This window comes from Rhinolophus sinicus, linkage group LG07 (assembly GCF_036562045.2).
Source record: "Rhinolophus sinicus isolate RSC01 linkage group LG07, ASM3656204v1, whole genome shotgun sequence".
NCBI classification, from domain to species: Eukaryota; Metazoa; Chordata; class Mammalia; order Chiroptera; family Rhinolophidae; genus Rhinolophus; species Rhinolophus sinicus.
This window is the reverse complement of record NC_133757.1, coordinates 16,450,258-16,463,407: the sequence shown is the minus strand read 5'-3', so window position 1 is coordinate 16,463,407 and position 13,150 is coordinate 16,450,258. Positions and strand designations below refer to the sequence as shown.

The 13,150-nt window shown below is 32.7% G+C and overlaps 1 protein-coding gene across 1 annotated transcript in view; it reads left to right on the top strand.

The window, feature by feature from the left end:
* SMC3 (structural maintenance of chromosomes 3) overlaps nucleotides 1-12,664 on the top strand; it is a 31,334-nt gene extending 18,670 nt beyond the window's left edge. The window contains exons 16-29 of the mRNA XM_019725112.2: nucleotides 248-408; nucleotides 755-896; nucleotides 2,442-2,592; nucleotides 4,766-4,918; nucleotides 6,269-6,420; nucleotides 7,195-7,353; nucleotides 7,743-7,850; nucleotides 8,335-8,443; nucleotides 8,952-9,199; nucleotides 9,284-9,496; nucleotides 9,884-10,075; nucleotides 10,230-10,407; nucleotides 11,290-11,396; nucleotides 12,254-12,664. Of these exons, the coding sequence (XP_019580671.1) occupies nucleotides 248-408; nucleotides 755-896; nucleotides 2,442-2,592; nucleotides 4,766-4,918; nucleotides 6,269-6,420; nucleotides 7,195-7,353; nucleotides 7,743-7,850; nucleotides 8,335-8,443; nucleotides 8,952-9,199; nucleotides 9,284-9,496; nucleotides 9,884-10,075; nucleotides 10,230-10,407; nucleotides 11,290-11,396; nucleotides 12,254-12,325 (2,145 nt within the window). The 3' untranslated portion in view covers nucleotides 12,326-12,664. The remainder of the gene's footprint in view (nucleotides 1-247; nucleotides 409-754; nucleotides 897-2,441; nucleotides 2,593-4,765; nucleotides 4,919-6,268; nucleotides 6,421-7,194; nucleotides 7,354-7,742; nucleotides 7,851-8,334; nucleotides 8,444-8,951; nucleotides 9,200-9,283; nucleotides 9,497-9,883; nucleotides 10,076-10,229; nucleotides 10,408-11,289; nucleotides 11,397-12,253) is intronic.
* Nucleotides 12,665-13,150: the final 486 nt, after the last annotated feature.

The window sequence follows — 13,150 nt, the reverse complement described above, 5'->3', positions numbered from 1 at the left end:
AGGCTATTAATGATAGCACTTTTGATTTTTAGATGAGGAACCCGTTTTTAATGCTAGTGTCATAGAACAGAACCCATAATATAAGGTGTTGTGTGTAGTTGGCATATTTCAAGGGGGGATGTGTTGTTGGGAGGGTGTTTTTAGTGTAACCTCTGGTATGTTTTTTAATGTATTATAGTAATGGACTTATTTCTCAATAGCAAGAGTTCCATTGCAAATTATTTTAATATTTTTCACTTCTAAACAGGCCATTTTAAATGGAATAGACAGCATAAACAAAGTGCTAGACCATTTTCGTCGAAAAGGAATAAACCAGCATGTTCAAAATGGCTATCATGGCATCGTGATGAATAACTTTGAATGTGAGCCTGCCTTCTACACATGTGTGGAAGTCACTGCTGGAAACAGGTGAGACTGTTTGCTTGATATTTTTAGTTTTTAAAGGAAAGGGAATAAGAATAACTAAGAAACAACTTACAGTTTTAGTACAATATGTCTCCCATTATCTTCTTGTATCCTCAGTTACTTAATTTTCTGATTAAATATGTAGATGCCAAGTATTTATTTGTTTCTAACTGTAGAAGCTACGACTTTTCCCTTTTTGAGCTTTCTCTCTTTTCCATTTGAATTTTCTAAGTAGTTCTTCTCCCCCTCCCCATTGGATTGGATAGAAAGGAAGTGAATTGTGTATTTAAATGTTTCAAGCACTTTAAAGTCTAGCAATAAGAATGTGTCTTGTTCTTTTTACATATAGGTTATTTTATCATATTGTTGATTCAGATGAAGTCAGTACGAAGATTTTGATGGAGTTTAATAAAATGAATCTTCCTGGAGAGGTCACTTTTCTGCCTCTTAACAAGTTAGATGTAAGGGATACTGCCTATCCTGAAACCAATGTGAGTTGGTGTATATTAAGATCTTTCTTTCAATAAGTTACTTTTTCTCATAATTTTAGCACATACATTAGAATTTCCCTGGCTTGTGAGACACACATGTCTTTTTTTCCCTGGAGCACAGTCATTGAGGGGTAGGGATAACAGGTCACAGCCACAACATGAAAGAAATTTTTGAAAATGTGCAAAGTGTTAAAATACATAAGTGCAGGATGCTTTGAGACTGTATCCCAGGGTGACAAAATTAAGGTTAGGGTGTTGGAGAAGAATTCCCTGAGGAACTGTCTTTTAAAGTGAAACTTCGTAAGTTTTCTGAATATACTTTTTAAAATGGCTTGTAAATTAAATTTAAAAGCAAGATGATACGCTCTAAAAGCATAAGGTTGCTTTTGTCACTAGCTGGTATACTTACAAATGGATTAAAAATATTTTTCAGACACCATTCTTGAAAACAATGTGATTGCTTTGAGGTATTTGGTTTCAGAATGTTCATGGTTATATAGCAACTATTTTTACTATCCTCTAAGGTTAAAGCTGAAACCCTACGAGAATGATCAGCAATTTAAGTGGAACAGTGAGAAGCTTATAAGCTTCTCAGAGGTCCAGCTTTTTCTTTTAAATCAACAAATTATCTTTGAAGTTTGGGGGAGGAGAAACTGATTGCATGAACAAATGTGACTTGTGAACAAGACATAAAAGAATGCATGTAATGTGGTTCCCTTTACACTACAAAAACAAAACTAAACTGGGATAATAGAACTAGAAAGAAGTGCAAGAAAGTGATTGTCACAAAAGTTAAAAATAATGGTCACTTCCTGGAGGTAGTCACTATCTGATTAGGAAAGGGCACACTCATGGTTTTTGTCAGCAGTGTTCTGTTTCTTGTCCTGACTGCTGGTTATATTGGTGTTCTCTTTATAATTATTAATTTAAGCTTAACATATTGCATTTTTCTTTATGTAGGATTTATTTCCTACTTTAAAAATTCTTAAAATCTTGCTCTAACAGTTTCGGAAAGAAGGGGGGAAAATAAATTTTATTTGAAAAGATTTTTTTTTGAATAAGATATAAAAGTATTTTGAGGAAATACTATTTACATTTATTTTGCTCTTTTATGTGACAGGTGCTATCCTAAGTGTTTTCACATGTGTTAATTCGTCTAGTCTTAACGACTTTATGAGAAAGCTACTGTTATTGCAGTTTTGTAAATGAAGTAACTTACATAGAGAAGTTAAGCAGCTTGTCCAGAGCACGCATCTGATAAGTGGTGGAACTAGGATTTGAACTTGAGCAGTCTGGCTCCATAGCCACTAAGCTCTTTTACTGCTGTGTTCTATTGAAAACCGGGATGTTACATAAGTACAATTTCCAGGATATTTCAGTAGAATGATTTTTCTAACTTCTACAGTATAAAAACAAATAGTTTTGAAATATAAAGGCATTTGTGTTTATTTCTGTTTCATAAAGATGTAATTCATAATTCTGCTAACACATTTTAATTAACTGTGTTGTTATCCTTTTGCTTGATGATAAAATACTCACTTTTAGGATGCTATTCCTATGATAAGTAAATTGAGGTACAATCCCAGATTTGACAAGGCCTTCAAACATGTGTTTGGAAAAACACTTATTTGTCGTAGCATGGAAGTTTCAACCCAGCTGGCCCGTGCTTTCACTATGGACTGCATTACCCTGGAAGGTTTGTAATAATAATTCTTAGCTTTGAACAGATAAATTCCATTTTTGTTTTGAGAGTATTTGAAAATTCATGTCCAGTTATTTTTCATTTTTTAAATAGTTGGTTTATTCAAATTAGAATCTAAACAGTCCACACTTTGTATTTAGTTGATGTCTCTTTAAGTGTAATCATTTGGTCTGTAATAGGAGTTCTTAAACTTTTTTTGGATCAAGTACTCTTTTGGTGAAGTCTGTGGATCCTTTCTCAAAATGTTTTTAAATGCATAAAATACCTTGGATCATAAAAAAGAAACCAATTAGCAAATTGGCGTGGTTATCGCAACATTTTTAAAACTACGACGTAATAATTAACGTATTCAACAAGATTTAGTAGTGGGTCTAGTAAGTCATAATTTTGAAGTAACTGATGCATGTAAACTATTTTGAGATTAGTGACAAGTGTTATCTGGTAGAAAATAGCTGTTATTTCTCTTAGTAACAAAGTCACAAGTATTGATAATACTATGTTTCTTGTCTCATTCATTATGGAAGGAATTTCATTTGAGGTTAGTATAAAAGTAAAGATGTAAATTCCCCCCCTGCCCCCCGCTCAAGTCATGGATCTCCTGAATTTTATCTGTGGAATCCAGGTTAAGAAGCTCTGGTATATAGGTTCACCTGCCCTCATTTTGTGTGTTTTCCTTGTTTTTATAATTTATGTGTTGATGAAAGAAGGTAACCCGCCCCTTCTCCCCCCCACTGTATCTCTTTTATAATTATAGTATCATTGTTACACCTAAGAGATTTAATATTAACAATAATCATCTAAAAAGTGTCTACATTCAAATTTTTTCAATTGTTCCCCAATTCTTTTTTTACGTTTTTGTTAAAGTGTAGTTGACATATACAATATACTAGTTTTCAGATGTACAACATAGTGATTCGACATTTATATACACTTTATGAAGTGATCACCACATTCAAAATATTTTTCTATCCAGGATCCAATCAAGGATGCATGCAGTGTCTTCTCCTTAGATCCTTTCAATATAGGAAAGATTTTTTTGTTCCTACCTCCAGAAATTACTTTCTTGAAGAATGTCCCATTTTTCTGGATTTGTTTTCTTGCTTCCCCATCGTTAGATTTAGGTTAAACATTCTTGGCATGAGTGATAAGTACTTATCGTATCACATAATGTGTCTCACTGTTAGTGATGCTAAGTTTGACAAGTAGCAAATCTCTTGGGTATAAAGCTGTTTCCCTTTTGTAATTAATAAATGGTATGTGGCATTATCCTTTAAGAATATGTGAATATCGTATTTTACCAATGATTTAGCATCCTTTTGCTGACCCTTCCCTGACTCAGTTAATACAGTAGGGGTTTCAAAATGGTGATTTTTAAATTCTGTCATTGCTTCTGTGTTTATTAGATGTCACTCTTCTGTAAAGAAAGCCCTCTCTGTTATTTTTTTTCAATATCACTGTGATTCATGGATTCTTTTTTATTCAGCGTGTTACCACATTGTTATGATTATTTTTGATGTTCAAATTTTTCCAAATACGGCCAGTGGGAATTCCAAGCTAGGTTCTGTGTCCTGTTGACATGTCTCCATGAGTCTTTAGAACATCCTTCTTTATGGGCAGATGTTCAGGCTCACCTAGAAGGTATTTTTTTTTTTTGTTCTTGGTTTTTTTTTGTTTTTTTAGTTTCAGGTGTACAAAGCAATGTAATAGACGTTTCACCCCTTACAAAGTGATAACCCCTCCCCCAATTTATTGCCCCTCTGACATCATATATATCTGTTACAATTCCATTGGCTCTATTCCCTGTGCTGTACTCCATATCCTGTGACTATATATATTAAATTATAGTTGACATACAATATTGTTCAGCTTCAGGTGTACAGTGCAGTGGTCAGGCATCTACACCGTCCATGAAGTGGTCTCCGTAATAAGACGTGCCCATCTGACACCCTACAAAATATTTACGTTATTGGTTATATTCCCCAAACTATCATATCCTAGAAGGTACATGTTTTAAATGCAAATTTTAATATTAGAAAGCAGAATTTTTTCAGTGTAGCTTAAATTCTTTTTCATTCTCATTAGGTAAAGCCTTTAGATTAGTTGTAGGATTATAAGTCAATTTAGCAAAGAAGTTATACAGAATTACTACCTTATGTTTTGTTTATAGGTGACCAAGTTAGTCATCGGGGTGCTCTAACTGGAGGTTATTATGACACAAGGAAGTCTAGACTCGAATTACAAAAAGATGTTAGAAAAGCCGAAGAAGAACTAGGTGAGCTTGAAGCAAAGCTCAATGAAAACCTGCGCAGGAATATTGAAAATATCTTTTTGTCTTATGCTACTGTGGAAAAAACTGCATTTTGGTTGGAATATATAATCTTTTGCATGTTAGGTGTGTTTTCTCATACATACAGTGGGGGGGAGGGATTCCATGTGTTTTGACTTTGACTTTAAGCACAGAAGCTTATATTGTTTGTCTAACTTCTGAAGACAGGAAAACTGAAAACTATTTTAGCTTTGATCCTTTGCTTAGCTGCTGAATAGCTAATAGCAGTGAGTCTACTTCTGAGAGAAAAAACTCAAGAAACATTGAAAATTTAAGGTCACAGAAAAGATTGAGGAGGATTGGTCAGGAAATTGGAAGGAAAACCAGGATAGTGTTTCAAGGAAGACAGGTGGGGAGTATCAGGAATGCTACATATAGCACAGAAGTTAAATATATAAGGGTTGAAAATGTCCATTCATTGTTACTATGTCTAGGACATTTGATTCATATTTAGTATTTGTGGAGGAAGTGGCTGTCACAGTCGAAGTCTTAGTTCTCTTGCAGTTCTTTCCAATGGTTTTCCATTAATGGTTAGTTCAGCTCAACCATTGAAAAGTTGTGTCTATGCATTTTCTTAAAGCAACAGTGGTGGCATATGGCAAAAGTGCTTTATGTACACTTTGCATTATGTCACACAAAAATACAGGTATGTGCAGTAAAAATAGATAATCATTTTTGCTGCTTCATTAGGATGTTCTTAATTGAAACGTATTTTTTTTTTAAATACGACTTTACAGCCTCTGTGCTATCAGTGAAAGCAGTAGCACAGAGGAAAAGGTAAAGAAATAAACATCTTAGTTTTGACTTTGCAGGAATCTGCATAGCACACTTTAAGAACTGCCCAAATTTGGCAGATGTTAGCATTAAGAAAGCATGGTGAAATACTAACAAAAAGGATATTGACAGCATGTATTAACCTTCCCGTATTTCATAATCCAGTGAGGTGGAATTGTTCTTCCACATGGCAAGGCCTCTTAAACAACTCCCTTATATAAGGCTTTAAGGATAATAGATTACACAGTAAATATTTGTTGTATGAAAACATTTTTAAAAATACTATTATGTTTCATTTAGCTTTCTATAGGGTTTCCAGAGAATGTTGATTAATTGATTGCTATAGCCATTAGTAAAATAGTATATATATTATTTTGAATGAGAATTGAGGTGAACACCATTAGTGTAGTATTTAATTCAGCATTGTTATGGTCCATAGATTTGAGGAAATGACTTATTTAAGCGTAAAGAAAAGGAGGGGGATACAAAATGTGCTTATAAGAACTGAAAAGAATTTACAACGTAAGGTGTATTTACAACTTGGAGAGAATTTTCCTTAGCCTTGTATATGGATTAATAATGAAATTGATCAGCTGATGAACCAAATGCAGCAGATAGAGACTCAGCAAAGGAAATTTAAAGCATCTCGCGATAGCATATTATCAGAAATGAAAATGCTAAAAGAAAAGAGGCAGCAGTCAGAGAAAACCTTTATGCCGAAGGTTCGTAAGTATGCCTTTTGTTACAAATGTTTTAATTATATAGAATTGAGTGGACCATATGTTACATAGGTTATCCTTCGATTTCAGTTTTCGTTTTTGTTTATTCCCATACTTTTTTGGATATGTACATTTATACCACACTTAGACTGATGATTGGTATCCAAAATATCCTTTTGTAGGCTACATTCAGACTTTCCAACTTCATTAAACAAATAAGCATTTTGAACTATGGCATAATAGTACTATCTTATAGTAATTAATTTTTCAGTAACCATTTTTGTCTGTAAAGTACTATTTATGGAGTTTTTTCAATATTGCGTTGTGTTCAGAGTAATAAAATGAGTAGAAAGTAAACTTAACTGCTGTTAAAAGTGATAATACATATTGGTTTTAATAAATGTGAAGCTGTTTGGCAATACTGTTAATTTGGTACATAAATAGTACTAAAACAACAAAGTTTTTTTTTTTTTTAATTGCCCACAATTATATCATCCTCACACATTTTAGCAACTTTTTTTGTTCTTATGAATATGAAGATTTTTATATAGTTTGATCATGGAATATGTTGTTCCACACAGCTCCATAGTGCTGCATCATAAATATTCTTGTTGCTACATAGTTGTAGTTATCAAATTTAATGGATACCTAATATTTAATCGAGTTGATATTATTTAGCTCACTTTGTTACAAATATCGATTGTTTCCAATTTTTCACTATTATAATTAACACAGTGACTAATACTTTTATTAATAGATGAGTAATCTTTCTTACAGCAACGTAGCTTACAAAGTTTGGAGGCTAGTTTACATGCTATGGAGTCTACCAGAGAATCATTAAAAGCAGAACTGGGAACTGATTTGCTTTCTCAACTTAGTCTGGAAGATCAAAAGAGAGTAGATGCACTGAATGATGAAATACGTCAACTTCAGCAGGCAAGTACACAACTGACAGAAAAATTTTCGTTGATTACTGGCTACTGTGAAAAATGTCCTGCTAATAAAGGAATGTGAAAGAATATTGAGAAAATATAATGAGACTTGGGCTTATAAAATCTATAAGAATAAATAAAGTAAGGTTTTAATAAGTTTTTCTAAACTTTTCTATATATGTTAGGGTTATACAAGAAATCTTCATTTTAAAAGAACCAGGCACAAAATCTTAGCATTCTGAAGAGAGAAAATGAAAATACTGGACTTTTTAGAAGTGTATAAAATTCCATCTCGGCTCACTTGAACACAAGTGATGGAGATGACAGCGGATCAACAGCATTCCTTTTGTGAAATGTGCATGCCTATGTAGACAAATACTTTTCTTCTTCTAGGAAAACAGACAGTTGCTGAATGAAAGAATTAAATTAGAAGGTATTATTACTCGAGTAGAGACTTATCTCAATGAGAATTTGAGAAAACGCTTGGACCAAGTAGAACAGGTATGTTCTTTTTTGAGAGTTCCTTGATGACTGTAACATTTTGAAAGTGCTTATATGAGAGCTTGGACTTGGGGGACAGACTAGCAGTCCGACCGCCTGCCTTGAGTTTGAGTTCTGGCACCACCCCCTGGTGTATGATCTTGCACGAGTCATTTAATATTTCTAACCTTCCGTTGCCTCGTGTAAAATAGGCATAACAGTAATACTTGTTTTGTATGGTTATCCTGGCACATTCTAGGTATGTAGTAAAAGTTATTAATATATTTTCTCAATAATAGTCAGATGCTGAGAAATTTTTAACTAATTATATCATTAATTTTCCCCCATTAATGGATACTTGAAGTATTTGCAATTATATGAAGTTTATTTTCTTGAATATTTATTCAAACATAACAGCTATAGAAACTGTTGGTAGTCGTAACATTTTGAAACTAACAAAATTCACATTTTGTGGTTTAATTCTCAAATTCCATTTGTTTTGCAGGAACTTAATGAACTGAGAGAGACAGAAGGGGGTACTGTTCTCACTGCTACAACTTCAGAACTTGAAGCCATCAATAAAAGAGTAAAAGATACTTTGGCACGATCAGAAGGTGAATTTTTATTCAGTAAAATTTTTTTTAGTAAAAGTTAAATTTAGCTCATTCGTTTTATAACATTGTTTACTACAAAATTAAATATCCAAATAGGCAAATGCAACTAATGATTTTGTGTTTTTCATCAATCATAAACTATAGTGAATGGAGTTTGGGAGGTGATTGTAAATAGTAATCTTTGTTTTATTGAAATGTTTGTAAATATTGTTGACAGAAGAATTAAATGGCTGAATCAAGTTTCTTATCACATAGTTGCTGAGAAGAAAATTTTTTGTTTTTGTAAACATAAACATTAAATTATAAGAACTATACTTGAGTGACTTTAGTGTAAACTCCTAATTTTGTCCTGAATTAAGTGTTTTATGAATTTCACAGTAAAGTTTAAGCATTGAAAAAGACTATTTATTTTGATAGATTTGACCAATAAAATAAAATCTTTGGTCAGATAACACTCGGGCTAGTAAAATAGGTATTATGGCCTAACTTGGTTTTTTCCACATTTTAGATTTGGACAATTCCATCGATAAAACAGAAGCTGGAATTAAGGAGCTTCAGAAGAGTATGGAGCGCTGGAAAAATATGGAAAAAGAACACATGGATGCTATAAATCATGATACTAAAGAACTGGAAAAAATGACAAATCGACAAGGCATGCTACTGAAGAAGAAAGAAGAGTGTATGAAGAAAATTCGAGAACTTGGATCACTTCCCCAAGAAGCATTTGAAAAATACCAAACACTGAGCCTCAAACAGGTAAATCTTGGTTTTAAATTTGAAATCTCATTTCAAATGTTCCTATAGGTGAATATATGTGTACATTTTTTTTTTCCTTTATAGTTGTTTCGAAAGCTTGAACAGTGCAACACAGAACTGAAGAAGTACAGCCATGTTAACAAAAAAGCTTTAGATCAGTTTGTAAATTTCTCTGAGCAGAAAGAAAAGTTAATAAAGCGACAAGAAGAGTTGGATAGGGGATACAAATCAATCATGGAACTGATGAATGTACTTGAACTTCGGAAATATGAAGCTATTCAATTAACTTTCAAACAGGTATGTTTCTATTTAGTTAATACACACACAGGACAAAAGCTTTAGCTATTCAGTTTATTGTTCAGTTTGTAAAGATTTTAAAGCCTTTTTTCCACTGATAGTTGGATCTAATACGTATGAATAAATCCAGGGTATAGGTTGCTAATATAGTAACTAGAATGTTTTACACAGCTCTTAAGAGGATCCAATCTGTTATTCTTAAGATAAAAAAATATACTTCTGATTGCCTTTAAATATTTGTCTTTGTTTTAAGCCATAATATGTATAATTCTACCTAAACAAAATTTATATTCAAATTGACTACCTACCTTGCTTCCTTATTTATTTCACCTAAGCAAAATTTATTTTCGAATTGACACCCAATTATATGTATTTCTTTGTTTTAAGGTATCCAAGAACTTCAGCGAAGTATTCCAGAAGTTGGTACCTGGTGGCAAAGCTACTTTGGTGATGAAGAAAGGAGATGTGGAGGGCAGTCAGTCTCAGGATGAAGGAGAAGGGAGTGGTGAAAGTGAGAGGGGTTCTGGGTCACAAAGCAGTGTCCCATCAGTTGACCAGTTCACTGGAGTTGGAATTAGGGTAAATACCTTTACATCCAGTTTTCCTCAGCGATTACTATAGTAGAATTTGTAGACTATTTTGCAAATCAAAATTGGTGTATTGTGTGTAGTTTAATTGGAAGAGGTGATGATGATTCTACCCCTTTAGGATATTAATGTAAATGTTTTCTCAGGTGTCATTTACAGGAAAACAAGGTGAAATGAGAGAAATGCAACAACTTTCAGGTGGACAGAAATCCTTGGTAGCTCTTGCTCTGATTTTTGCCATTCAGAAATGTGACCCAGCTCCTTTTTACTTGTTTGATGAGATTGACCAGGCTCTGGATGCTCAGCACAGAAAGGCTGTGTCAGGTATGTTTTGGGTTTTGTACTTAACAGTGAAAATTTGCTTAAAAATGATAGCTTACCTCTTTTATAGTGATTTCTTTGTTGCCTGGGATATTTGGGGGGAATAGACAGGGTATGTATTCAGTACATAAAATTTCTCTTTGAAGAGGTTTTTAAAAATTTAGTATTAGACTAATTTACAAAGTTTAGTTCTATGAGAAATAAATGTAATTCTTTGAATCAATTGAAAATCCTACTTCAGTTAAACTTCTATACAGAAGTCTCTCATTTTAAAACTTGTTTTTCTCAATGTATGAGTAGCCTCTGTCATAATGTTGATTCTGTGTTTAACAAAGAACCTGTATCTCAGACAATAGTTTAGTGGTTACCAGAGGATAAGGGGAGGGGGTGGTAGATGAGGGTAAAGGGGATCAAATATATGGTGATGGAAGTAGAACTGACTCTGGGTGGTGAACACACAATGGGATTTATAGATGAAATAATACAGAATTGTACACATGGAATCTATATAACTTTACTAACAATTGTCACCCCAATAAACTTTAATTAAAAAAATCAAACCTGTATCTGATCTTTAGTAAGCTCAAAAGATCTTTGGGGGAGTGGGTAGTGGGGAAGGTTGTCTTTTGTTATTTTGTGTCAGAAAACATATCTTACTTAGACATAATTTCTGATGCTGTGTTAGAAGTTTAAGATACTAGGGTTAAAGAGTTATCCCTAATTTGAAAAATCAACTTGGTAATTTTTGTAGGGTCATGCATGAAAAATAGTCACAGACTACTTTGAATTTTAGGTTAAAAGTAAAGATAGTTGCTTTTTAAAATTTTGAGATCTGAGAAAGAGTTTCATTCAAGTACTTTTTCATTTTTTTATTTTTTTTTACAGATATGATAATGGAACTTGCTGTACATGCTCAATTTATTACAACTACTTTTAGGCCTGAATTGCTTGAGTCAGCTGATAAATTCTACGGTGTAAAGTTCAGAAACAAGGTAAATTTTTTTACATGAAGTTTAAGTTCATGTAATATGTAATCCATTATATTTGTTGAATTCTTACTTTATGTTACTTAAGTCATGAAAGAAAACTTAGAAAGTTGTTGCTTATCTGATAATGTCTTTGTAAAGAAAAAACATTTACTTCAAATGCCTTTGAAGTTTAGCAATTTTTTTGTGGCATTCATTGCATTGATTTTGTCTTCATAGGCAGTAAGAGACAGTATCTTCCTATTAGTCTATTTAGTGCTTATTTAATGCACAGTCTTTAACAGTTTTGTACGTTCATTTATACTGGGGGTGCCAAAAAATGTACACATTTTAAGAGATGTTATCCATGTATTACTGTTCGTTACTTTTCAACAACTAATCGAAGTTGGCTTACGGTAGCAATGTGTAGTATGACATTCACTCAAAAGATGACGTTAATCAAATGAATGCTGGTGTCATTCATTGTATTACAATTTTAATACAGTTTTTTCCTTTCTTAAAATGTGTATACATTTTTTGGGCACTCTCTGTATTTGGATGGACCACACAGCTGTTCCTGGTATTTTAAGCCTTATGATTTTTTGAAATAGCAAAATAATAAAGGTTGAACAAAAATGTGGTTGGTCAACTTTTTTGTCTGTATCTTCAAGAGTGTAAAATGCAGAATATTTTTAAACTTACACTTTGAACAAACACCGTTATAAAGGTTTTATTAAGTCAGAGTTTTAGAATCATTTGACTTGGTAAATAAAATTTATAGGTAATAGGCTGGCTGTATGTTTTAAATATTACCCTAATAGTGGGAACACTGATACATTTCTTTAAGATTTAACAGATTTTGTTTTTTAACATTTATTCTTCAGGTTAGTCATATTGATGTGATCACAGCAGAGATGGCCAAGGACTTTGTGGAAGATGATACCACTCATGGTTAATTGGAAAATATTCCCTATTGGTTTGGAAGATGTATTTAGTAATATGATTCCCATACCCATGCTGTAAATGTAAACCTAAACATCTGGTCATTATGATAGTTTTCAGACTTAGAGCACACATAGTTCTTTTATATTTCTGTCATTGTATTTTATAAGATATGCTGTAATGTTACATTTCTACTTATAGTTTAAGAATTTTATTTCCCACACAACTTTTTGTAAAGTGTCCTGCTCCTATTTTAAATCTTGAAACATGCTAAATATAATTTCCTAATTATTGTATCAATTATATTGCCTCTTTTTTTATAGCTTCAATTAAATAATTGCTTTTATGACTAATTTGTGTTTTATGTGGCTTTTCATTTATGGTTGTACAATTAGAAACAAGCTTTTCTTAAATATGTATTTTTTACTTTGCCTAAGAAAAGGTTTGCCTTCACCTAAAAGAAGATTTTTAAAATATGATTTCATATACTGTTGAATTAATCAGTGGTTCCCAATTTTGCTGCATGCTTACATCCATGGGGTAAAGCTTTTGAAAACTGGATACTGCTGGAGTCTTTCCCTCAACCAGTTGAATCAAAATCTGCAGGGGGTGGGGTCCTGGTCATTGTTAATTTTAAAGTTCCTCCAGATAATTCTGACCTCCAGTGAGGGTTAAAACCCTACTTTTAACTCAGTCCTTTCAAAATTATTTTTAATTAAAGATGGCAATGCATTTAATAGAATTTGAAAAGGTAGGTTTAAGAGTAATTGAGAACACTAAAGCCAAAAAATTGAGCCATAAAATTTTGGAAAACGTTGTTACTGAAACTTTTTTTCTCA